This window comes from Triturus cristatus, chromosome 1_2 (genome assembly GCF_964204655.1).
Source record: "Triturus cristatus chromosome 1_2, aTriCri1.1, whole genome shotgun sequence".
Lineage (NCBI taxonomy): Eukaryota > Metazoa > Chordata > Amphibia > Caudata > Salamandridae > Triturus > Triturus cristatus.
The window spans coordinates 453,498,519-453,524,716 of NC_140580.1; the positions used below are offsets into that span (position 1 = coordinate 453,498,519).

The 26,198-nt window shown below is 43.5% G+C and overlaps 1 protein-coding gene across 8 annotated transcripts in view; it reads right to left on the reverse strand.

Annotated features, from left to right (window-relative positions):
* BLNK (B cell linker) overlaps positions 1-26,198 on the reverse strand; it is a 684,101-nt gene that overhangs the window by 240,365 nt on the left and 417,538 nt on the right. Inside the window, exon 1 of one of the 8 annotated variants that reach the window (XM_085606178.1) lies at positions 10,950-11,276. The exons of 6 other annotated variants lie outside the window; for them this stretch is intronic. In XM_085606178.1, coding sequence (XP_085462304.1) covers positions 10,950-10,996 — 47 coding nt within the window. In that variant the 5' untranslated portion in view covers positions 10,997-11,276. Of the gene's footprint in view, positions 1-10,949; positions 11,277-26,198 lie in introns of those variants that run through there. One more of the 8 variants, XM_085606174.1, reaches the window with a different exon arrangement.

Genomic DNA, 26,198 nt, shown 5'->3' on the forward strand with positions numbered 1-26,198 from the left:
CAGGCTTTAATGAAGTCAGAAACTGTTGTTGCAAGATCCCACTGAAAAGGATCTGGTGTTTTGAAAAAGCTTCAAGAGGTAGCTATGGCAATCTTTAGCCCAGTGGCAATGCACCTCTGTTGGATCAAGTTGGCAGGTTTGTTACGATTCTCTGAAGGTCTTTGAAGCCAAAAGGTTTTAAAATCGCAAGTTTCTGAATTTGTTATGAAGAGTACACATTGATAACAGCCAAGGGTCCAGAACCTTGGGGAAGGCACTTGTGGGTAAAGACTCACTCCAGTAGACACCAGCAGCAGGGTCCAGGGCGGGGCCATTTTGAACTGTTCATCTGAGCAGTTGCAGGGAAGGCTTCTTGTAACTTGTTGTGTCCATGTAGCTTGAACAGGTCAACCTTATGACCCTTGGGGTCCACTCATTTGTTCTGGATACAACAGGCAGAGCAAGTTTAGTGTTATAGGCTCTTCTCAGGGTACAGACTTAGAGTCCAGTCCTCTTCTGTTCTTCCACAGGTCTATAAAGCATTCTGAGGTGAGTACTGTGGGTGCCACAGTTATGCCTTTAAAAAGTCTGTGGGTGAGGTAACTGCAGGCCATTCCCTACTCAATGGGGTAAAGGTTTTCTATGGGTACCCTACTCACTTTTGAAGTATTTCCTGTGTGCCTTACTGCGAACTAGAGTCGATGGCGCCAAGGATGAAGTGCGGGACGAGGGCGGTGCATCGTGTAACTGCTCTCGAACCACAGTGCAAGCAGCAGCGTCAATGTTGGCGGGGAGCGGCGTAGTCGGTGATACCAGGGCAGTGGCGTGAACCAAGGTGGTGCGGAGTGCGGTGCCATCAGGTCGCGGTGCAAGCAGCGGATTAAGGTGGCATTGTCGGGAGACCAGGGTTGCGGTACAAGGTGCAGCGGTGCCCTCTGCGGTGCCTTCAGGACACGGAGTCGGCAGCGGCATAGTTGACGGCATCATGTTGCTTTTTCTTCTGTTGCAGCTCAAAACACACAGTCCTCAGTGCTGGTAGCAGATGAACTTGAAGTCTTTGCTGTTCCTGAGACTTCTTGAACATGGGGCAAGCTCTACCTCAAGCCCTTGGAGAAACTCACACAAAGAAGTTGCAGAAAGCCCAGTCCAGTCCTTTCACTGCCCAAGACAGAAGCAGCCACTGCAGGCCAACACAACAAAGCACGGCAAAGTGGTAGTTCCTCCTTACAGCTTCTCCACCTCCTCTTCTTGGCAGTCTTCTTGAGCCCAAAAGAGTTCTCTGAAGTCTTTTATCTCCCTGAGGCTTCCAACAGGAGGCAAGCTCTACTTCAAGCCCTTGGAGAAAACTCTAACAGCATGATGATGAAAGTACAATCCAGTCCTTTCCCTGCCCAAGACAAAAGCAGTAAGCAGCAGGCCAACACAGCAGAGCACGCAGCGAAATGGCAGTTTCTTCAACAGCTTTTCCAGCTCTTCTTCCTGACAGGTTCCTCAGTTCAGCAGTAATCTGAAGTTCCGGGGTCTGGGCCCCAATATTTATACCACATTTTCCTTTGTTCTCAAGTGGCAAATGTCTCTCGGCTCAGTCCAAACCAGTTCTGTCATCTCTGGCCCAGCTTCCTGGCAGGAGGTGGAGAAAGCATTGTCCAAGGCAGACAGGGCCTATTCAGGTGCAAGGAAAATCTCCTCCCACCACTTTAAACACATGTGCATTCTCTCAGACGGCCACGGGGATGATGTGAGTCCTTCTAGCCCCTGTCACTCCAAAGCCAGACAGTCAATCCACAAACCCAGCAGAGGCACAGGTATACTAAACTCAGTTTGCCTATCTTGTCCCAATGGTAAGTAATATTTATAAGATGTTCTAAAAAAACTCCCATTCTATCCAACGGGACAGATAGCCTTTCAATAGTGAAAAACGAAATACACTGTAATTCACTACCAGGATATGCCACACACACACACCAGTACATGTCCTATCTTTCATATACACTGCACCCTGTCCATGGGGCTACCTTGGGGGTGACTTACATGTATGAAAAAGGGAAGATTAGGGCCTGGCAAGTGGGTGCACTTGCCAGGTCAACATGGCAGTACCACACTGCGCACAGACACTGCAGTGGCAGGTCTGAGTTACATGTACAGGCTGCTCATGTGGGTGGCACAGTCAGTGCTGCAGGCCCACTAGCAGCATTTGATGTATAGGCTCTGGGCACACACAGTGCACTGTACTAGGGACTTACCGGTAAATCAAATATGCCAATCATGGAAACACCAATCCATTACATAATTTACCTGGAGCGCATATGCACTTTAGCACTGAATAGCAGTGGTAAAGTGCCCACAGTCCTCAAACCAACAAAAACAGGAGGCAAAGAAGCAAAAAGTATTGGGGTAAACCCACTGAAAAAGTCAAGTCTAACAGTTCCCACCTCATCACTGGTGCTATTCAGCTGCCAGGTGACAGTTGGAGCTCATGCAAGTTGAAAGTCTTCAAGCACCCTAGGGCAGGGAAAAGGTAACTTTCTAAAAGTACTTTTTCCAAAATATTTATTACAACTTCACTAGTGAATTGGTTTGTAATAAATATTTCAAAACGTCCAAGAATTAATTTTTCTACAGTCAGCAAAAACAGTCAAGGCAAAAATCAGGGGGTACACCACGCAAAAGAGGGCAATTTCCTACACCAAACACACAATATTACCACCATGAATACAAAGTTAATAGTGAAAGAAGAAGTACCAGAATGCAGCATGCAGTTCACTAACAACTCAGGACTAGCAGAAAGTGTCACACATGGCATAAGACTAATTGGCATTTATGTCACTGGTCCCAGTCCAGCACTACTATTCAGAAACAGCACCTATTTAAATGACTTAATTCATGTGTGTAAAATTCAAGACACTAATGATAAAATGCTACCGAATGCAGTGAATCTGAGGAGGACTGAATCCATTGCTAACACCTGACATGGCCCAGCTTCAAATTGTTCAGATATGTAGCTCACCGTACTGAACCACAGTATGGTGCAAAGGTGTACAAAGGTGGGACTTAGACATGGAGTTGTGGGTATAGTTATTCTGGTGCACTGACATCTGTTCTTCCCCCAATTTGTGAAGCGACGTCATGTTTGGGGATCTGTTAGTTTTTTTGATCTCTTCTCCACTTTCAGCTTTCTCAATATTCAAATGCAAAAAAGTCCTGACAGGAAAGAAAAGCAGGAACCTGTAGAGTAGGAGGGAGGGGGGGCATGGAAGTGATTGCAACAAAAGAGAAGACAGATAAATAGGCACGAGGAGAGCGCTCGGGATAGCATGACAGAGAAGAAAAACCTGTCTCCAACAGAGGTGCCCTAGCCACTTTCAGACAAAAATCAAAGTCCGCCCAACCCATCCCAAAACGAAAATGACGATTAAATGGACCTCATAGCCTAGAAATACAGTCCCATGTACAGAACTGCTACTGCTATTTACCATCTCACTTCTGATTTGAAAAATGCCTGGTCATCTTTAAAATGTGCACCCCATTTTTAAATAGGCTCTATTTCTGTGAGAGCCTTCCATTGATTTATTAGGTTCAACACTGTTTATGGAGCAATTTGAATTAACAGCTATAGTCAAAAAACAAACAGAAAGAAGCAGTAGGCATCAGAAGCTGTTCCTTTTTAATGCGTTAACTGGACCTTGGGTTTGTAGCATGAACAATGAACACATATGGCAAGTGGGAGCCATCGTGATAAGTGCAATCCGAAACATTTCAAATTATCGTGAGACATTTTATTCCCCAAGAGATTGAAAACACAGTGACGGAGTAACAGAGTTATAGACACAACCCCAGTGACTAAAGAAAACTTCATATAAATAAAAAAAAAGAAGAATGAAAACCACCTCATGTACATGTTCATATCCCGTCTACAACTTCTTCAAAACTTGTTCTATCTGCAACTACCATAAAGAGCTTAAAATTCACATTCAAATGTAACTTTACACTTCTAACATTTTAACGCACAACAATTAGGCCGACTGTTACCTTGAGGCCCTTGCATTGAAATCTAATATTTTGTTAAGAATAGGAGAGGTGCATTATGGGAACCCACGCAGTGCTTATTCCTTGTAAGAATGTAAAACATTTTTTGCTGTCAATATAGCATTTTCGTGAGGTGCACTCATGTTCATATATTACTACACTGGTATTTATGTATGCAGTTTTATAGTGTACTGACATGTGGCCTTGTGGCTGCTTCAAACGCTGTGTATCGGATTGTAATCAAGTGGCTGTTCCTTGTAATAGGCAAGTGATACTCAAAGTACGATGTGAGGGCCACAGGCGGCCCTCCTGGCCTTTAAATGCGGCCCCTTTGGCCAACAGCAGCTCTGGGCTGCTAGTTACTGGACTTGCACTACAAGAAAACATGTATTTAACCACTTGCGTGCGCACGACGTCTCCCGGCCGTCGTGCATTACGGTGGGCGTGTGCGCACGACGGCCGGGAGACGTTGTGTTCCCGAACGCCATTTATTTCTCCCGCACAGCGGGAGAAATAAACCTGCACGCAAGGGGTTAAAGGTGAACTGCAGAGAAAGAAAGGAAGTAACTAGGGTGTCCTGCACTGCTGAACTCAAAGTCTTCTTCAAAATAATTAACATGCAGAACCGTTTCACGTTAGTAAATCAGATTAGATCACCGCATTGAGAAGTATTTTTATTTTAAAGTGATAGTTTTCAAACATGAATTTAGAAACAACTGTTTCTTCTTCCACCCTGACAATAATGCCAGTAGTAAACTAAGATGCAAGTCAGTTGTTATGTGTACCCTTTGGATGTGCTGGCTTGCGGTTATACATGAACATTGTAGTTTACTAAATCAAACACAGGAGGCAGTTTTGTATAGCTCACATCCTGAAGTCATGTATTTTGAGGTCCTCTTATATGTGATAATGAAGTAAACGGAGGGAAAGTGAAATAAAGCAATTTCCTAGGATCACACAAATTGGTCAAGTGGGGAAGCTGGGATTGATGCCAGGTTTTCTGGTTCCACATTGTGCAATTCAATTCAGCCACTAGCTGTACATGATTTGCTTCCCCTACACCCACCTTACACCTAGCGCACACCACCACCACTCTGTTGGCAGTAGTGTGGCCCTCGGTTACACCACTACTCAAACTACTTGGCCCCTAGGAAAAGGTTTTCGACTACCCTTATATTAGAGTGACAGACTGACTACATTTATACCGTGCACACTACGTTGTGGTGTCTCTTAGGCATGCTCCAAGATTACAGTAGACCATTATTCTTTTTTTCTGTCATTTACTGTGAGCCAATAATTTTCTGCAAACAATTCAGATGCATTCAAACACCTACTGGCACCTCACTCTACCTTTTGTGGGCAGGGAATGCAAAGGAGTGCAAAGGATTCTACCAGCTGGCAGAACTAGACAGGGGCTGGCAGGGGGTGGAAGAGCTGACTCAAAAGTTAAGCACATATAAGAACATTGCATAGGTCACCACTCCGTGGCAGCTCATAGAGGGAGTGCTATGGGTAGGTAGGGCGGGGAGGGGGAGGGTGGGGGAATAGTGCATTAGGACGTACGATGGCCAGGAGTAAAGTAAGTAAATAAATAAAATTAGTTACCTTTCGCTCGCGATCTAGCAAGCGCAAGGTAAATCGTTTTATTTATTTATTTACTCGCTTTACTCCTGGCCGTCGTGTGTCCGACTCCACTAACCCCCACCCTGCAGCGCCCCACCACCCCGCAGCACTCCCTCTGCAAGTCGCCCCTGTCACCACTACTCTACATGTTAAGGCTTCACAAATAAAAAATGTGTGTTTTCAGACTTTATCATTATTGTGAGGCTAACAACAAACCAGCATAAGTGAACATGTACTGCTAAATAAGACTATAATTCATGTTAATTGAATACAAAGGAAAGACAGAGCCTTAAAGCTTAAAGGGTAGATATTAAACTGAGTGAAACATGTATCAACTGAATAAATGAAACATATGCAATACCCAAAGCAGCTAAATGGATACATTGTCCCCATATCTAAGTGTACTAACACGTTAGTGGATTCTCCTTCCTATGTTAAAACTAGATTCAATCTCTTCTAAAAGAAATTAAAAGAATAAAAAGAAACTAAATTGAAGCAAAACTCCAGCATGTGAGATTATTTATTCCCATGCTGAATACACAAGATATCGGAATTTGGGATACTTAAATGCTGTTTAAGAACAGCAGTTGGAGAGTGCTGACTCCTCTTCTGCAACTCTGAGGGATCTGCCTGCATATAACAAGAGGTGTGCGAAATTCACGTCATTTGCTTTTGAGTAATGATGCGAAATTCTACAACAATGATTATGCAAAATACAAAACTGGCATTTAACAGTATATTTTAGTATTAAATGCATCCTTGCGTCCATATTGGGATGCGAGGATGCATTTCAAACCAAATAAATGCATCCAAACCAACAGCCACTTGCTTTCTGGGCGTTTGCATTGTTCCTGTGCTCCCATGCTAAAATGATGTCACATAGTATAATGACATCATTTGAGGAGTTTCACATAACAAGCGTAGCACGAAATATGCAAGATTATGTGAGACGGCGCCGGAGTACCACGCATTTCATCCGGGCCTATATATAACGTTATTGGTGTTACTCTAAGGGTTTGAGCAACAAATAGAAACTGAGCATTATCTTTAAAGGGATCCTGTGGCTGCATTGCAAGGTTAAAGGGTCACCTGACACTGACCTTTGTATACCAAGATGTGTATAACTGGAATGCCACTACTACTGCTGCTGCGGAAAGGCATCAAATCTATAATTTGCAGTTCTGCCTCATCACAGGCTCCTTTCTGCAACATGCTAAACTTTATTCAGTTCCACCAGGAATGACGAACGAAAACTACAGTGAACAACACACACAGCCCAGCTCCCCTTTTAATTCTGGGTTATATAGTCCATGAGTAATCTGCACTCGCTCTGCCGTGACTGCTCGCTGACGTCCGGGCATGTTGTCTCTGCTCTGGATAGGGCAGGGTTGCTCTAATTTCTTCTGGCCTTGCAACTATTGTTCGTCCTCGAGCCCTGCCTCCCACAATGTGTGGTCAAAAGGAAGTTGCTCACAGTCCTGCAGTTTTAGCTCTCATTGTCATGCGATGTTTCTTTTGTGTGGTGACAGCAGGCAGTGGCGCATTCGCTCACCCACACATATTTGCACATACACACAAAATTAGACATACACACACTCTCACATAAACAAGCATTTTTTAACTACATCACCTGCTACGGAGGGTCATACTCCAGTTATTTGCACACCATTTTTATTACACTATAGTGAATAATATGTTATTATTCACTATTAGTGCAAATAAAATTGACAAAAAACAAGGAGATTGCAGCCCCAACCAATGTCAGGATGCGCTCCCCCTGTGTTTCTGGCACTGTGTTCAGTGGCGGCCGCTAGCTGGGGAATTTGGTGAGGCTGCGCTGGGTAGGAGGTGGGAGAAAACAAAACGTACCTGCACCCTGATGTCTGCCACCTCACAGCCTCTATAGACAATGCTCACACAGGCTTCCAGAGTCCACTGCTCCAATCGGGGTGCTACTCTGATGCTGGTATTACCCGGCATTAGAGAAGCGTAGGGATTGGGCAGAACGGGCTAGTTCCACGCTCCAGCAGGGACTGGGAGCCTGTGCTCATGAGCCATGCTGATATCTCAAAGCAATAACCTGGAGATAGCCAAGTGCGCATGTCAGTTTGGCCGTCCTAAGACAGCCAGCCAAACCTACATGCACACTGGCAGTGCCCTGAGCCCACCACTCCTTCTGCTTCTGATGGCCCCGCCCTCAAGAATCGGCGGAAGCTCTGGAGTAAAATAAATATTAATAAAGCAGTTTTGCTAACTGCTTTATTATCATTTTATTTTACATGCGTCTGCTGGTTCCAGCAGTAGGGCAACACTTCTCCGCCATAACGGAGGAGCCGCCCTTGACTGCATTTGCTACCTCTAAGGACAGGGGTCGCAAATGTTGTGCCAGGGTTTACAAGGGGCCAGCCAGGGGCCGACAACCCCTAAATTATGTCTATGAGCTGCAGGGGCTTACGTTACACCCCTAACACTATACCTGTAGAACCCTAGGGGCCGATTTACCTAGCTTTGGTCAAAAGTTGTGTTAATATGACAATGGGCAAGTTACACCGAACAGGTGCATAGTTTATGATTTTTCCCAAAAAACATACATGCCCATGTAAGTGAGGTATAGTATATGAATGTTCTACTACACACAAACATTGACACACACACATATATATATATATATATGTTTTACATTAGTTTTGATTCGGGATGTACAGGCATTTTTCTAACTACATGTGGGTAAGGTGAGCAACACGAAACAGAATTTTTTACCTCGGCAAATTTTTCCTGTCAAATTATTATTTTTGTCATTCAGAGCATTCTTTTGTACCAGCATGGTGTAAATACTGGCTTGTTTTTGAACTTCCTCCACCCCACTCCCACGGTTCTTTTTTGGGTATATTTGATGCTGGCACAGACACATCATGTGCTTTCCTATACTTAGCTTCTTTGTATCGAGTAAATACATTTGCATCAGCTGACCTTGACCAATTACGTGGCACTTCCCTGTGCATGCCCACTTTCAAATGCTTGTCGGAAATTAGGTGTGCAAACACTACTCACACCTGTCACACACTTACATATATAAACTGAACTTGTATTTACGTTTGAGGCTCATTTACTAGTCACACATCAAAAAATTAGTACCTTTATATGGATTGCCTCTCTTTTTAGCTAGCTAAAGTCTAATTTTACAGTGGCATTTAACTGCTAACTGTGCACATGTGGCCTACATGTGTACATTTTGTGCCTATATCACTGCAGAGCTTCATCGGCCACAACACATGAGGGATGTCTTGAAAACAGGCTTCAAATACACATATCAATTTTAATGGGTAGGACTTACTTGAACAAAAATGCTACTTCACACTAGGTCTTAATATCAGACATAAAAAAACGGGTGTTACAGAACTCCAGATATTAACAAATTTACTTGCGAGACATGTTGATGGTTCAACGCAGGCACCAACCTCACTTTCATTTTTGTTTGTAGTTATTCATAATGATTTTTTACTGCTCTCTGGCACTTCAAAATACCCTTCCCCGCGTTTTTCAGATACAGTCACTTAACAGATGTATCTTTAAAAAGGTCTAAATCAAGTCATACGGCAATGGTCAGCTCACGACAGCAATACAGAATTTCTATTCCCACTGGCCTTTGGGAGTTCCCCCCAAAACCATGACTAGTGTATCCAGAGGCGCAACTAGAGCCAAATTTCGGGGGGGGGGGGGGGCTAAGAAAAAAATTCGGGGGGTGCTGAGTCTTTATGCAATAGGCAGAGTGGAGCTGCAGGGGCTCCGAGAAGGGGTGAAACAACAGCAAGGCCTCATTAACATGCAAATGGTCTTTTAGAGACCTGTGAAGTGCTCGGGTGCGGCTGTGTCTGCCCGGGAAGCTGTCTCATCCCGGGCTGCCACACACGACGGGGGGCGGCTGAAGCCCTTTGAGTCCAATGGGTGTTGCGCGCCTGAGTGTATCCGAAGGCCAGCGCGTCATCAACTCAAATGTCTCCCTCTCCGAGCACACTGCCCTTCCAGGCCCTCCTGCATCATATTCAAAGCACTGAAGCTTCGCACCTTCCGCTCTCGGAAAAGGAAACTTAATTTCGCAGGTGGATGGAGACGTGTCTGCAGCAAAACCAATGTCCACCTGCAAACACTTTACCACGGCCCCTGTTCTCCCTCCAAAGATCAGGAAGAAAATTCCCTTAAATTTCAGGCAGAACCTTTCTTTCACTTCCTTGAGGAGCCAACTGAGCAATCACCTACTTGTGAAACAGTTGGCGCTTTCTCAGTTACACTATTACATTCTTAATTGTGAAAGCCATGACAGTATGGATGTAATAGCCGTACTTTATAAACCCTTCAGAAGAGCTACCAAACTTCAGTAGATGTAAAGCTTTAAGTGATAGGTTCTTGTCTTGCATTCTTCTGATGTATCTACATGGACGAAACTCATTTAAATATACATTAATATGACCACGCTAAATATTATATATTCTGTTACTGTAACATGCTTATTTTTTCTCTATTAAACGTGCTAAGCTCGTTTAAGGTTATTATGTCCACACTGTAGAAAAAGCGGAATAAATGAATACATATGTCTCGCATGGTGTTATAAAGTGAATTAATTCTCTTTCCCTTTTCTGTAGATACTACATTTCACAACACCCCTCTCCGCTTGTGTCACAGTGCATGGAGACTTCTTCACCTTGTATCACTTTACTGGATGGAGAAAGCCACCCAAAACTCTGAACATTGGACAACGACTCTTCCTGTCTGGCCAAAAAACACACTTGCTCACCGTTCGGATGACTTAATTTAAATAACGCTGAATGTCAACTTGAAAAGAGTCACAATACAGAGGCAAACATTTTACTAAAGTTATACGAAAGTGATACACCTGACATCATCTGAGCCACCGTATTCTGTCTTCTATACAACTTTTGAGACGTTGTTTAGATTGTATTTGTGTGTCAAAAACGTTTTCCTGAAAACATTTTTTAATGCCTTTTACTTATCGGGGATTTCAGCGTAACAGAGACGCCTATTAACAACCAGGAAGTCACCCTGGTTTATCTACCTCTGTCAATATGGGCTCTGTTCCTGCTCCCTGGGAGAGACGGACCGCGAACAGGTGTCGCTTTCTTGCGTTGTACTTTTAAACTAATTGCAGGGAGAACAGTCCTAATTACCTGGCAGGCTATATTGCTGGGGCAATTTAAGTTATATCAGCATACGGGAACGGAACCAAAGGACTAGTTGATTAGTGGAGGACGAACTCCCAATTGCAAGCAAAGCAAACCATAGTAACCAGAAAGGAAATGTCTCACCCGAAAGTGTTGCGTACTGGCTCCGTAATTCTGTTCACTTTTTCCATTTTCGTTGCCGCAAGGATTCCAAGACTCCCCCCAGAAGATGACCATGGGTGGCTCCCTCTGGGTGCGCGCGGGGCGGCTGGCAGGGTCACCTGGTTTAATCAGCCAAGCTGGCACGTGTCACATCTCGGAGCGCAGGTTTGCAGCGTGCGAGCAGACACTCTCCAATCATGAGAACTGAAACTTGTCGGAGCGCAAATTCGGGTTTCATGTTTCTCCTGAGGCACGTGACGTCACCAACACGCCTAACCCTCCTCACGGATTGTGCCTTTCATCAGCTGGAACCTATGCCAGGGCATGTGCAAATGAGCCGGCGAAGGCGGCCTTTTCTATTGGTCCACGGAAATGGGATGCGTCTCAAGGAATTATGGCAGTATTTCCTGTTACTGTTTCTTGCGCTGCTAGTTTCTGTTCGAAATTCAGCAGTAAGCCACTGTGCCTGGCAGGAGGGCAGAGCAAGCGGGCGAAGCTGTTTACCCTCTTTTATTTTCGTGAGTGCCGTTAACACGAATAAATGCACACCACAGTTATAGCATGTTCCACATTATTTTAAATGTATATATAATTTTTTTATTGAAAATATTTGATATTGTTCGTTGGAATTCTTCGCAGTATGCCTCTTCAAAAGTTATATGTCAATTGCTACATCAATGTTCTATATTCATCATCATCCTACAAGTCTTTATAGTCCGGGTTTCTAAGTTAAAAAGGCACAATATAGCAGGGCTCATTTAATTAATCAGTCTTTTTCTTCTCCCATTGCCAAAGTTCATCACATTCTACCTTGTTCCAGACAACTGTGAGTGAGGCTTCCGCCTCTAAGCCCTGTACCCCGATCTCTCTCGCCGCTGTGTGCGATAACATTCCGACATTTGGGGGCCGATTACGATCCTGGAAAAACCCGGTACAAACCGTGGGTCGGAGCTTTTTCTCCGTCCGACTCGTACCGGGTTGTAAAACTTTACAAACATGCAATTACGATTCGTACGGAAACACCATTTCCGTACAAATCGGAAAAAAGACCAACCGACAGAAAAATACATACAAATGTGATCCGGGACACCGCGGACGTGACGTCCGGACGGAGTTAGGCATGTTTTTACGTACCAGCAATTATGATTCGCACCGACTGCAGTCCGGATGGGAAAATTTTTACGGCACCTAAAAAGTGCCGGAAAAGCTAAGTACGCAGCGATGCGAGCTGATTAGGGGGCCCGGTACGCGCCGTACCCCCCCCCGCCCCCCGTATGTACAGAGCGTACCCCCCAGCCCCCCGTATGTACGGAGCGTACCCCCCAGCCCCCCGTATGTACGGAGCGTACCCCCGTACCCCCCAGCCCCCCGTATGTACGGAGCGTACCCCCCAGCCCCCCGTTTGTACGGAGCGTACCCCCGTACCCCCCAGCCCCCCGTATGTATAGAGCGTACCCCCCAGCCCCCCGTATGTACGGAGCGTACCCCCCAGCCCCCCGTATGTATGGAGCGTACCCCCCAGCCCCCGTATGTATGGAGCGTACCCCCCAGCCCCCCGTATGTACGGAGCGTACCCCCGTACCCCCCAGCCCCCGTATGTACGGAGCGTACCCCCCAGCCCCCCGTATGTACGGAGCGTACCCCCGTACCCCCCAGCCCCCCGTATGTACGGAGCATACCCCCCAGCCCCCGTATGTATGGTGCGGACCCCCTGGGGGTCCACACCATACATACGGGGGTGGGGGTACGCTCCGTACATACGGAGGGCTGGGGGGTACGGGGGTACGCTCCGTACATACGGGGGGCTGGGGGGTACGCTCCGTACATACGGGGGGCTGGGGGTACGGGGGTACGCTCCGTACATACGGGGGGCTGGGGGGTACGGGGGAACGCTCCGTACATACGGGGGGCTGGGGGTACGCTCCGTACATACGGGGGGCTGGGGGGTACGGGGGTATGCTCCGTACATACGGGGGGCTGGGGGGTACGCTCCGTACATACGGGGGGCTGGGGGGTATGGGGGTACGCTCCGCACATACGGGGGGCTGGGGTGTATGCTCCATACATACGGGGGCTGGGGGGTACGGCACGCCCATCCGCGGGGGGGCTGGGGGTACGGCGCGCCCATCCACGGGGGGGCTGGGGGTACGGCATGAACATACGGGGGGCGGGGGGTGGGTACGGCGCATACCGGGCACTTGTTTGAACATCTCCATGGTTGCTATGGGAGTTCGCTCCGGACGGTCTTTTTTCCATACAGTTGTACAATCGGATGGATGGGACGGATCGTACTTGCGCATTTGGACTTCAGTTTTCCCATTTGTACATAAAAATGTCCGGGACGTGTCGGAGACTTTTCCCGACCCGAGGACTTGTGGGGGAATTTTCCCAATGCGATTTGTATGGACTTTTTCCCATACGAATCGTACTTGGCAGTTTGTACGGCGCTTTTACCATTTGTACGGAAAAAAGTCCAGATTCAATTCGGTTGGGGAAATTTTTTCCAGGATCCTAATCGGCACCTTGCTATGATAGAATTCTCTCAGCTATCATGAATGAATAGACCATTTAAGTAGCATACTCCTACAACCAAGTGGTTGTCTCAAGGTGCTGGTCTCCAAAGAAGTGCTATGGGGTAAGGGCCATATGTACTAACCCATTTCCCCAAAGACACAGGATGGGGAAGACCCTTTCATGCTCAAGGCCCTGAAAGAGAAACAATAAAAGCTTATGCCTGAAACAGAAGCCGGGCTCTGAAATTAGAGTTTCATGGAGCATTTCTAAAGTCAGCACTCTAATGGTAAAAGTCAATGGACCTGAGGCACAAAAGTAAACTTAGACCAAAAGTTTAGACCTGAAGTGTGAGTTTAGACCTAAAGTCTAACTTTACTACTACTAAAGTTAGACTTTTCGTCTAAGTTTAGACCAAAAGTCTAACTTTAGTAGTAGGAAAGTTAGACTTTTGGTCTAAGTTAGACTTTTGGTCTAAACTTAGACCAAAAGTCTAACTTTAGTAGTAGTAAAGTTAGAATTTTGGTCAAAGTTTACTTTTGTGAATCAGGCCCAATGAGCGCAGATGGTGGTCCTCGAAAAGGAATTGTATGAGAGGGTGATTGATGGTTGGCAGATGAAGGCAAACTGGGCAGGTAATAGTGGAAAATCTTAGCCGAAATGTATGTTTAAGCACTGCCATAAATACACTTATGTAAAATGCAGAGAGACTTGATAACAATTCCATTGTCAACCAGGAGCTCGTGTGTTTGTGTCCTGACTCTAGCAGCATGACCACATTTTTGTAAACACTTATTGCCCTGAACTCCAGAATATGTGTTTATCTCAGGATGGCGAACAAGCCTTTGACAATTCTCAAGTAAACCCATTTGTAATAATGAATGCATGCATTTTCTGTGAGCCATACATTAGGCAGATAAACTGAGCAGTGATAAGATCTATGATTTTTTTGAAACACTGTATCATGGGCCTACTCTGCATTCTGTAGCAGTAGTACCATAATAGTACTACAAATTGCTATTCATCAACTTGAATGCGGTGGTCTCCACCTCCGCATCACCTATCTTTTAGATGCAAAGATCTCCGCCCTGACTATGGAGATCTCTGTATGTGTATGAATATGTTTTTGTAGTAGATGTGGGAGAGACAGGGGAGTATTGGGAAAATGCGGAATATTTATGACTAAATAGGTGGGGTTTCGGAAGGGCTACAGAAGGGTTTAAGGAACAACATGCACACAAAACAAAAAAATAAGATCATTCCTATTCACAACCTACTACAACAATGGTAAATTTACTGCAGATCAGACCTGGAGTAAATCCAGCACCACACATGGCCAGCCACTGGTAATGTAATACCCTCCCGCGGTAAATAACGGAGGCAGAAGGTTAACTTAACATTAACTTAAAATAACACCCATTTGGAACTAATAATTCAATGCCTTAATCTAGTTTGACTTTTAAAAATATATCTAAATTTATTTTAATGTTATACAATATAAAAATATATATGAATTGATTATAAAAAATTTTAATAACAGATTTTAATTTAGAACATAAATATAATAATTTTTTTAAAAGCATGACATCAATTTAAATTAACTCAATACATAACTTTCAGCCATTTTTACTACATCTGAAATAAATATAAACATTTTACTACAGGTGGCATTTTAAAAATATTTCTTCAAAAAATTATTTAAATTTAATTTGGTATAAATAAATTAATTACATTTTTAGTTCAAAATTCATTTAATAGTGCTATATCATTTTTAAAATTTTGTTGTATATTTAAAATAAATCGATGCAATTAATTTGCATTAACATTTGCCATGAAAATATTTTTACATTTAAAAAAAAGAATTCAATGAACTTTTTATATATTCCAGATATCTCTGCCTATGTGTGAAAAGTTACTTGCTGTAACTTTAAACTCATAACTTGGGCTGGCACCACACCGTGGTTTCAGGGATGAGGACACTTAAGCCTACATTTTATAGTAGATTTACACTTGGAAGGGGTGAATTGAGGAGAGTAAAACATTTACAACAGAGTGTAAAAGTAAATTTACGCATGTAGATTGTCTCAGATGTAAATTGACCTTTGCCAATACGACCAAATATTTTTCCCATCTCAATTAATTTGAGTGTTTCCAGGAACTCTGTTGTTTAGAAAAGCATCAATGTTCTTCACCACAGATTTAACCAAAGGGAGCTAACTAAAAATGGTAGGGAGTGTATTTAGATTGTAGCGCTTTGTTGATTTCAACCCAGCTAAAGTGGTAGAATACATTATAAGTGTTGAACTCTAATTTTCATGAGCGTTTGTACATTATAAGTTCAATGATATCCCAACCCATTTCATCCCATGACACTAAATCTATCCCATCCCATCTTATACCACGGCACATTTTATTGTTAGTTTTAATATGCTTTATACAACAACATATTCAGCAAAACGATGCCTATAGCTCGTCTAATAAAGTAATGTTTTCTGCTTTGAAAGTCACATGATTGGCTGGCCTTGGTACGTGCTGTTTTTCTGTGAACATCAGATTCAGGTCACCGTGGAAGATGAGGTGATGATGTAATTGCTCTTTTACTCCCTCTCCATTTCACCACACAAATGTAACCTAGTTTATGGACTCCTGACACTCTTTTCTTTGAAAGGAGAGAAGTAAAATTTTTGAAAGGGCAAACATGATTGAAACCAAAAAACGTCAGTTTTGCATTTATGATTCAAATTCCTTAAAAGAACAGTACTCCCTCAAACATTTTCTGTGCAAGTTCATTACTGGAAGATCAGCTCTCCATGCTCTGCATGCCATGTGTTAGCAAAGCTTTCACCATGGAAATCTCAATGTGCACAGTGTTAAATGTCCACTACAAAAGTGGATTTTCCCCGTTGGGAACCCCCTTTAGATAAAGAACTGTCTGTTATGCCCCCAGTGTTGCGATTTCTCAATTCCAGCTGTGCTCACATAGGAAAAAAAATACTTGAAATGTTCTGGAGACTGATTTGTTTATTTGGTAGATTTTGCAATTGGGATGTTGCATTGTGGATCTTTTTATAGCTTCTACAAAAAGAGGAACCAGGAGCTTATTTAGGTCCAGCACACTTGCTCGTTATATCAATAATCTATCGGTAAATGGGGTGGGGGGGGAGGGGTGCAGTTCCCCAGAATCCAGAGAAAGGAGGTATCTTAGTGTTCCAGTTCAGGTAGAGAGCTCCAATAGGAGCAAGTGCCCTCACACACCCGAACGGTGTCATGCTTCATCATTGGACTAGCCTCTCGTCGGGCGGGGGTAGGTCTCACAGCGGACGGCACACCGCATCTGAGACACTAATAGGCGTTTCTCTCTGCCTTCACCTCAAGGGGTCATTTTTTACCCGTCTTAGGGTTGTGATCCAGATCATGGTACAATTTACTTATTGACCTAATGTATGGCTGATCACTTTATCACAATGCACTTATTACTGAACCTAGTCATGATATAGTGTAGTTTGTTTCTTTTAAGTCTTGAAGAATTGCCATTTGATCCATTTGGGCAGACACAGGCGAGAAACATGCTGGCCTAATTTTTAATTTAAAAAAATAACTTTCCTTGCTTATTAGGGCCATTGCACCGTAGATGAGCACCACATCTTTTATTTAAGTTAGCAAGCTCAATCAATAAAGAAATCTGATACTAAACATCACTAGACCTATTTTAACTCACTTTTGTGACACCACATTACACACACTACAAAAGCCCACACACCCCCACTTCATCATACGGCTATAAAAAGATCTCCGTCAAAGAGCCACATCGTGAGTGCCTGTCTGGCATTGCAGCCCAATAATGAAGCATGACACCCTTTGGGATGTGTAAGGGCACTTGCTCCTTTTGGAGCTCCTTCCCTGAACTGGGACACTAAGATTCCTCCATTCTATGGGTCCTGAGGAACTGCACACCCCCATTTACCAACAGCTTTTTATAGCTTGCCACCCCAAATTTTACTCTACAAGATAGTCACATAGTACATATGTTTCACAGGAGGTGATATTATTTCCCAGCTTAGTAATATGAAGGATTTTACTTTTATGCTAGCCCTGGGCGGGTAATAGCCATGTAACTTCACAAATGGTTATTGAAGGCATATGCCGGTACAATTTGAATGTCCTCAGAACAGCATTACTGGCAGATGTCAGAGAAATGAAATATGTGTATCCTAGTTGTTCTCTCTAAGACACTTTCCCTTAACATATGTATCATCAGGGATAGGTTTGTTATCCTAACCACTAATGCCAGAATATCCTGTATGTAAGCAATCACATGCTCTATAAATTGCTATCAGCATTTCTTAATCTGTAAACGAAAGAGTGCGCTGCCCAAAGCTCTACTCAGAAGCTATTGGTCCATGCAATTAAACATCGGCACGCCGAATAATGAGACTGATAGTCTTAAACCACCTCATGGCTTCTTTAATCCACTACCAGGCACTCCCTGCTCCTTTATCTAACTATTGCTGGTTCCTGTTGCTCCCTTTGTGATGGTTTTTAGGTTGTGCCTGCACAGCGGTTGTGCTGTGCTTGTGAAATCTATTGTGTATATATAAATCTTAAAAGGGGCTTACAACCTGCCCTTACTTGTTATTGGTTCATGTGCTTGCCACTTACTTTTCCTCCATTTCTTTTGGCTGTCGCACATTATTTCCTGTTGTTCTGCGTGTGTTTGCTCTTATCAGTGTCCCAAGTACTTCTTTTCATTCAATAATCTTCTTTGTGAGGCTGCTCTCTTGATGCCGACAAAGGTCAGCAATCTAGTGTTCTTGCTCTCCAGTGTGCACTTCAGCTGCACAGCATTTCCCGTTTGTTGAGCCCTCTGTTTTTATTTCAGCAAATCACATATGGCGGTTGTTTTTTAAAAAAATTATTATTATTTCCTAACTCTTCTTTGTTGTGCTCTTGATGCCGACAAAGGTCAGCGTTCTTTTAAAAAAAACCTATTTCTTAACACTTTTTTTCGTTGCTCTGCTGGCATAAGGCATATGAATATCATTCCACACTCTACAGTGCCTGCGCGCGCCTCCAATGATCAGTAAATAAAAAGTACCTTTGAAAAAGAGTTCGTGACATCACCAAGCTACAGACAACAGAAGCCTAATTAATGATCCCCCAGCTCCTTATACTCTTGACATAGGGAGCTGAAGCCATATTGTGCTGTCATCGAGTATGCATTTAGTTAGTTGTTTGTTTGTGTGAGTTAAGGAGGTTATAGGGGACACATGGGGCTGAGGCTGGAGCTGTTTTTGTTGATGCTTGTTTTTAGACATTTCCTCAATTCAGGTGCTCTAAGGAAGAGCAAACATCACTTCCTCTCCTATCTCCCGCCTTTACATGTTTATCTGGCTCTTGCGAGACTGCATGTTTATTAAACTCATCTGCTGCGTGGGGAAGTGGCTTGCTTTGCTCTTCATCCCTGATCGACCCTGTTATCCTTTAATGTGATGTACTAGTTGCTCAGATTGAACTGTGGCTTTACATTTACCCAGGCTAATAACAAAGGAGCACGGAACATGGAAACACGTGTTATAGGTGAATCCGTGCTGCTCGCTTCTACATGGAATGCTGTTTCGCACCCGCACGCTGTTCCTCCTTTGCCTAGTGCAGTACAACAATCGTATTCTCAGAATTCAATGAAAATTATCTTCCATGTACAGCTAGATATACAGATGTTTTCCTGCTGTTGATTTATATTGACTTAACAAAATGCATTTTTGTTTAGTGCACTTTCCTGTCACATGGGGGGCTGCAAGGTTTTCCAGAAAGTGGATTAAAGAAAGACATGCTTAAATACACAGTATGCTTGCTCCAACACTTTAAAGATGTTTTCAGTGACTTGATGCTTTAACTGTTTCATTTTTTTTAAGCTGCACATGCTTCAGATGTCAGAAGTCAAATTTGTGTGAGCACATTTCTATATTTATTAGTCAGAGACTCTTGTGAGAGATTATTTAGGAGGCAGTTGTGGCTCTCAACATTTTGAGAAGCTGCGACTCAGAGGCAGGGATTACACAGTCTCTGGTCATGCATATTGAAAAGACTTTCCTAATAGGTTTGCACCTGTGTGTCTTTCAAGAGAAGTGCTTAATGTGTAAAATAATGAGTGCTGCTGTCCAAAGAGCTGCTCAGAAGCCCGGGGCTTACCCTATCACATGTCAATGTGCTGAATACCAAGGCTGTGTAGTTCTGAATCCACGGCAGGCCTCTTTAATCCACTAACACACTCCCTTCCCCTTGATCTCACTTTTGCAGATTCCTACTTTCTCCTTTGGTGACAGTTTGACGTCTTTCTCCTCCTCCTTCTTACCCGTTTGTATGGCTTTCCCTATGCATGGGATAGTGGTGGCCCTGTGGCATTATGTGACTCTGGCATAATCGTGGTCATTCCTGGCATCATTTAGGTATTCTTTACCTAACCCTGGACTGCTTTCTGCCATCCTTGGCATACTGAGAGCATTCGAGGCCTAGTTGTAATCCTCTCTGTCGCAAGCTGTGCATCTTTGGCATAACAATAGCCATGCTTGCCTTTTTATTGTGCATTCTTGGCATTGAGAGATCCATCCATGGCATAATATTACAATTTGCAACATACTGTGGACATCCTTGGCCTCTTTATGGCCATTTCTGGTTGGAATTGTGGTGTCCACCTCTGGAATAATGATAGCATAAATGTTTCCACATATAGCATTATGATAGCTGTCCCTGTCAAAATGTTGGCCATTCCAGACACATTGTGTCCAGCACAATATATTAACTTTCTCAATAAACAAGTCATAACACTTTAAGATTTTCAGTAACTTCTAAATATATGACGTTACATCGCAGTGTTTACACCGCGATGGCTTTACAACGCAGGCATTACAACGCAACTCCTTACAAAGACATGCACAGGAGGGCGCTGGATTTAGGAATAGTATGATTTACTATTCCAATCCCAGTCTACGTACAGTAGGGAAGGTGTTGGAATAGTAAATCATACTATTCCTTAGGTTAGAGCAAAATCCAGCGCAAGTAATTGTGCTGACTTGCGTTGTAATACCCGCGTTCTAAAGTTATTGCGGTGTAAACACCGCAATGTAAACAATGTTTCCCACATTGCACAACTGCTCACCACGCTACAACTTACAACAAAAAACAGCTTATTATTAATCACAGAGGCGAAATCAAATGCATTTACCAATGCTAGTTCAGTCTTACTCTTCCTCTTTCATCACCATTTGTGTGTTTTTCCCTCTCTCTTGCGCTCGAAAATTATCTGATGTGAAAAAGTAGTGCCGGTCCTGAAAAAGCGCCTGCGGCCCCACCAGCAGCAACTGGCACAAATTAAGCACTGGCTAACAGACCATCAACCTGTAAGATCGGTGTAACCCATGCGCTCAGGGACCTCACCCTGCAGCAGTTTTGCAACTTGAGGGATAGCTCTACTCTCTGCAGTCCAAACAATTATGACGCCTCTAACCAGAAAAAATGCACTGCTGACAGAATTACAACCTATAATACCTGTGTCACAAGAGAATAGCTTTGTTTTTATAGAGTTGAGACTGTAATATCTCTGTTACATGAAAAATTGGTCTGTAGCCCTACGCCTCATCCTATACAAGCTATGTTTCCTGAAGGATAACTTTGCTCTCACAGCACCTAATGAGTTCTATTACCAGAGGGATATCTCAGCTGTTTTAGGCCTGCTTCCATAACATCTGTGTAATCTGTGGCTTATCTTTTCTGACAAATTCATGATCTCGCAAGAACTGTAGAATCTGAAGGATTGCTCTAATGTCAGAGAACTGAACTTATATTATCTATATAACTCAAAGTGTAGCTTTACTGGCAGATAACTGAGCATGTACGATCTCTACAACCCGAGTATAAGCTCATCTGTCACAGCCCTGCGCATGTGCAATTTGTATAACTTAAGTGATAGTTTAGCTGCTGAAAGCCTAAACCTGTGAAATCATCTGTGTAATCTGATGGCTCGTTCTTCTGCATGCTCCCTTAGGTTGTAGGATCTCTGTAAACTGAAGGGTAACTCTGGTGTCTGAAGCATGACTGATCTGTCTAACGTGTGGAGTAGCTCTGCCATCAGCAGTCAGAAGCTGTGCAATTGCTGCAACCCAAAGGACAGCTCTCAGGACTGAACTTGTCATTGCTCTGTAATATGATTGACGGCTGCCTGAGCCTGTAAGATGTGTAACCTATGGAATATCTTTGCTGCCTAAAATTATACCATGTGTATAACTTGATGGGTAGTTCCTCTCTACAAAACATTAGCCTGTAAGGTCTTTGTAACCAAAAGAATAGATTTTCTGTAGGAAGCAGAAAGCTGTATGTAGCATATGGGGTAGCTCTGATGTCTCAAGTGAGAGTCTTGGCAGTCCCTGCATCCCAAGGTTTAGTTCTGAGGTTTGACCCTATAAGAACTCTAGAACCTGAAAGATTGTTGAATGATCATATGTGATATGTGTAAACGAAGAGACAGCATTATATTCTTGAGCATAAGCTAGTAAAATGTGTGCAAACTGATTCATAGCTCTTTTGCAGTTTTAATTTATGTTATTTTATAAAGCACTACATACTATGTATTGGTGACTCAACAGTGATTTGCGGTATAGTTACATTTAAAGATAAGCAGTAACTGGGATAAATCTTTGCCCGGTATGAAGGACCAAGCGGTTCATGCGGTAAGTTTGGGATGCATCATGGGCACGCACCATGAAATATGAGCCTGAAATTGACAAAGCCATAAAAGAAGAGTTTTTAAAGCCATTTGTGAAGAAGGCACGGTGGTCATAGATGTCTCATTAGCCAGGGTTATGAGCACCAATGAAGGAGGTTTGACTTGAAGACTATTGGTTATCTGAATGGAAAGTAGAATAGCGGAGGATTTTTGAACTTGGAAACTTCCCTTCTAGTCTCAATTGGAGCACCAGGGAATTTCACTGGGAGCAGCCCAGAACATTAAGAGTTCGATCATGGAACGTCTTGTATCTAGCAGATCATGTAATCAGGAGATATGTGGTGAACCTGAGTCTTATAGTCAGTATATAAGTGATAAACAGTTCTGTGATGTAATTTGGTGATTGACCATGGAGCAGTTTTAGTACTAGAAAGAGAGCTTTAAAGGTAGCACTTGTTTTTACCACAAGTCACTAGAGGGATTTCAGGGACACAGAGATGTCTTCATATGATTTCAACCAAACAACAGGTGGGCTGCATAGTGTTGCTTACTTACTTACTTACGGCCCTTTGTACCAATTGGCATGTAGGGCAGCGATGAAGGATCTCCACTTCTTCCTGTCTTCGGCCAGTTTCTGTATGGCGCCTCCCCTGCAGTTCAGGATCTTCATTTCTGTTTCCAGTTTCCCTCCAGGTCGTCTTTGGCCTGCCTCTCTTCCATTTGCCTTATGGGATCCAGTGGAGAGCTTTTCTTGTGATGAAGTCTTGTTCTCTTCTGATGGTGTGTCCTATCCAGCTCCATCTTTTTCTCATAATGATGGTGTCAATGCTCCATTGTTTGCATCTGGTAAACAGTTCTTGGGTGGAGATGGTTCATGGCCAAGAAATGCACTAGATTCTTCTCTGGTTACTGGTGTGGAAGGCTGCCAGTCATCTGCTAGCATTCTGATTCATACAAGAGTATGGATAGAGCGCAGATCTGGTAAAGCTTCAGCTTGGTGTTGGTGCTGTACTGGGATGACCTCCATACAGCAACCTGAAGGCATTCCTGGCCTTGTTCAGTCTGCTCTTGAGCTCACTGCCTGCCCCTCCATCATGTCTAACAGTACTGCCTAGGTAGATGAACTATTCAGTTATGGATAGCTCCTCTCCATCCAACTTGATTGGTGAGGGATTTGGTATGTTAAGTGGCATAACTTAGGATTTCTTCTTGTTGATCTTTAGGCCCATGTGCTGTGCATAGATTTTGATGTCTTTTAATGTATATGCTGGTGCATGTGGGAGAGCAAGGCTAGCATAGTGTTGAACTCTCTGGTATTTTGAGACAAAAGCTTTGGTGAGGCCTGAGTATGAATTCAGTAATCAAGGTGAAACATGACCATGGTGTTGATGAGTGAGATTTTCTGAGAGTAGTGAAGTCCTTTTAGCAGATACATATGATAGAATGCAGTTTATAGATGGGATAAATCTATATCCCAAGTGGAAGCTTTATAGTCTCAGGCTTTAACATTTTGGTAAGAATCACTGTCTGAGTCTGTATGAGTTCTGTAACCTGAGGGATAGTTTACCTATACCTATACCTAGTGCCTATATTATTATCTTTGTCACTTGAGATGTGGTCTTCAGTCCTAAAGCCAAAATCCTCCATAGTAAGCTTTGCAAGGTATGCCCCCTGCATATCGAAGCTAGAAGATCACTTTTTACAAATATCAAGAACAAACTATTGAATCCAAAATATTGCAAGGCAAGTATAGAAGTTCCATTCACTTTGCGATAGGTTTGTTTTCTGAAGTCCGTGTTTAATTTCAACTAACTACAATACTAAAATCCTGCATGCTGTTCCCAATTGTTTGTGCACAGGTAACGATCAGATGTAAAAATGCTCCCTATACCGAGTGCAAATGTTATTTGCTGCATATGTTTTGGTCTGAATAGGTGACCAAAATATGGCTGTACCAAGACCCCATTAATCCTCAAAATGGCTTTGTACTAAACAAAACAGAGGCAAACAGGTTTTAATAATTGTAAATGTGTAGTTAAGGGTCTCTGGCTCTGATATGACCCTTTTGTTTAATCATGCATCTTTTCCTATTCATGTAGTGGCATGAGTCCTCACAGAGATGCTGAACACTAAAGCAGTAAACACTCTCTATCCTTCGTAAGGGAACCATGTAGGCTATCATGAGATTGGTAGCTGATAGCAGCATGCTGCAAGGGTACCAGCCTCTTTGCCTACACCCCTGGCAGGGAGGCTGTCTTCTGGCATTCCTGGTTTAAAATGGAGGCATTCATGAGTTACAACAGTTACAAGGCGTGTGGAAGGGAATTAGATCCTCCTTATTGGTCTTCGTATGTTTATAGTTCTAAGCTTTGGTTGCCATTGAGAACATTTGTGGACTTTTCTGGTGGTTATTCTCTTACTCCAACTCCCCTTGCATCTCACAGATGCTGCCCATCAAACATTCCTCCTCACAAATACTGGTTGAGTTGAACTTGTTTGGGCTGTATTCATTAAAGCTTCAAAGACAAAGAGGCATATAAGATCCATTTGAGTTTGATCAAAGTAATTTAAGCATGTTCTGAGAGACAGCTTGTGGCATGCAAGAGGATGGCATTTTGAAAGGCAGGGCACAGCCACTTATACATATATAAAGAGAAGAAACATGCTTTTTGCTCATCCTCAAGTAATGTGTCCAATTCTGTTGGAAGGGCTGCAGATTCGGAAGCAGGTCTGTCTTTACTGGACCCCCTTTTGAAGGATTCCACAACCACCTGTGACAGTTATGGGATGTCTCATATATATCCTGTGTGGACAGAACTTGTGGAGTTTCACGCTGCATGATTCCACAGAGTCACATAAAAACTGAGCAAGATTTTGTGGAGTTTCACCAGCAGGCGGAAAATATGCATGTTGCAATTTAGCACTGGTAGTGCAAATAGCACAGAAAAATCTGTGTGAATGGCACCATGTGGTGCAGAAGAGCACGCGGTCATTTGACTTACTTTTTCTGCCACTTGAGTAGAAAATCTACTCAAGCGGCAGCAAATGTACTCGAAAAGCAGCCCTAAAACCAGTACCACTCGCTATCGCCTACGTAAGAAAATTGCGCTAGGGGACACCATTCTCGCCCGTTCTCACCAGTTTGCATTTCCGGAACCTTGCTGGGAAAAATTCCGTGACATGGCGAATGGCGGAATTTGGCTGGAACTCTGCATTACAAGGGTAACACGGAGTCGCCACATTCCGCCAATTCCACAGGCAAAATGAAACATTCTGCCCATCCTAATATCAATATGGATTCCCAACCACTGCTCGAATTATGGGATGTCTCCTCACCATTGGACTGAACACCATATAAAGAGAGATCCATTCGGATTTGGTTGGTGGTCTCCAGGTGTTCGAGTGTAACTGATAAGCAGCCTGACTGGCTGGTGTGGGCAAACTGCCGCAACAGCTTCTAGATGTAAGTTGGAGCTCAAGTCCTGTATATAAGATCATCTTCGACTTCCTGGAGACTCCATGCACCTGCAAAGAAGAAGGACTGGACCAGTGGCAGGAATTCTCATTGCTGACCTCCTTCAGAGTAGAGAGATAGTTTCCAGGACAGAGAAAAAGTCTATTGTTACAAAGAGCTGATGATAGGAAGCAAACTGCCACAAGCACATGCAATTGGCCTGAAGTCATAACCATCATTACCACAAGGCCAGATCTTCCAGCCTACCTTGAGTAAAGCACTTTGCCCTGTGAGCGGTGAGCTTGCACCAAAAACGGAGTGTTGCTAGCAATATTCAGCCAAACAAGATGAAGCACAAAGGTTGCAAAAGGGCATCGGTGGCACATTTACGCTCGTGCAGATGTACATTTACTCCGTTGACATGTGCAAAAATGCTTTTTCACAAGAGTAACTTTGAATTTGCAAAGAATTCCTGAACTATTTCGGGTGCTTCTTCCTAACAGTACTCATGGAATTCTCTGCAAATTCTACAAAGTAAATTAACTTC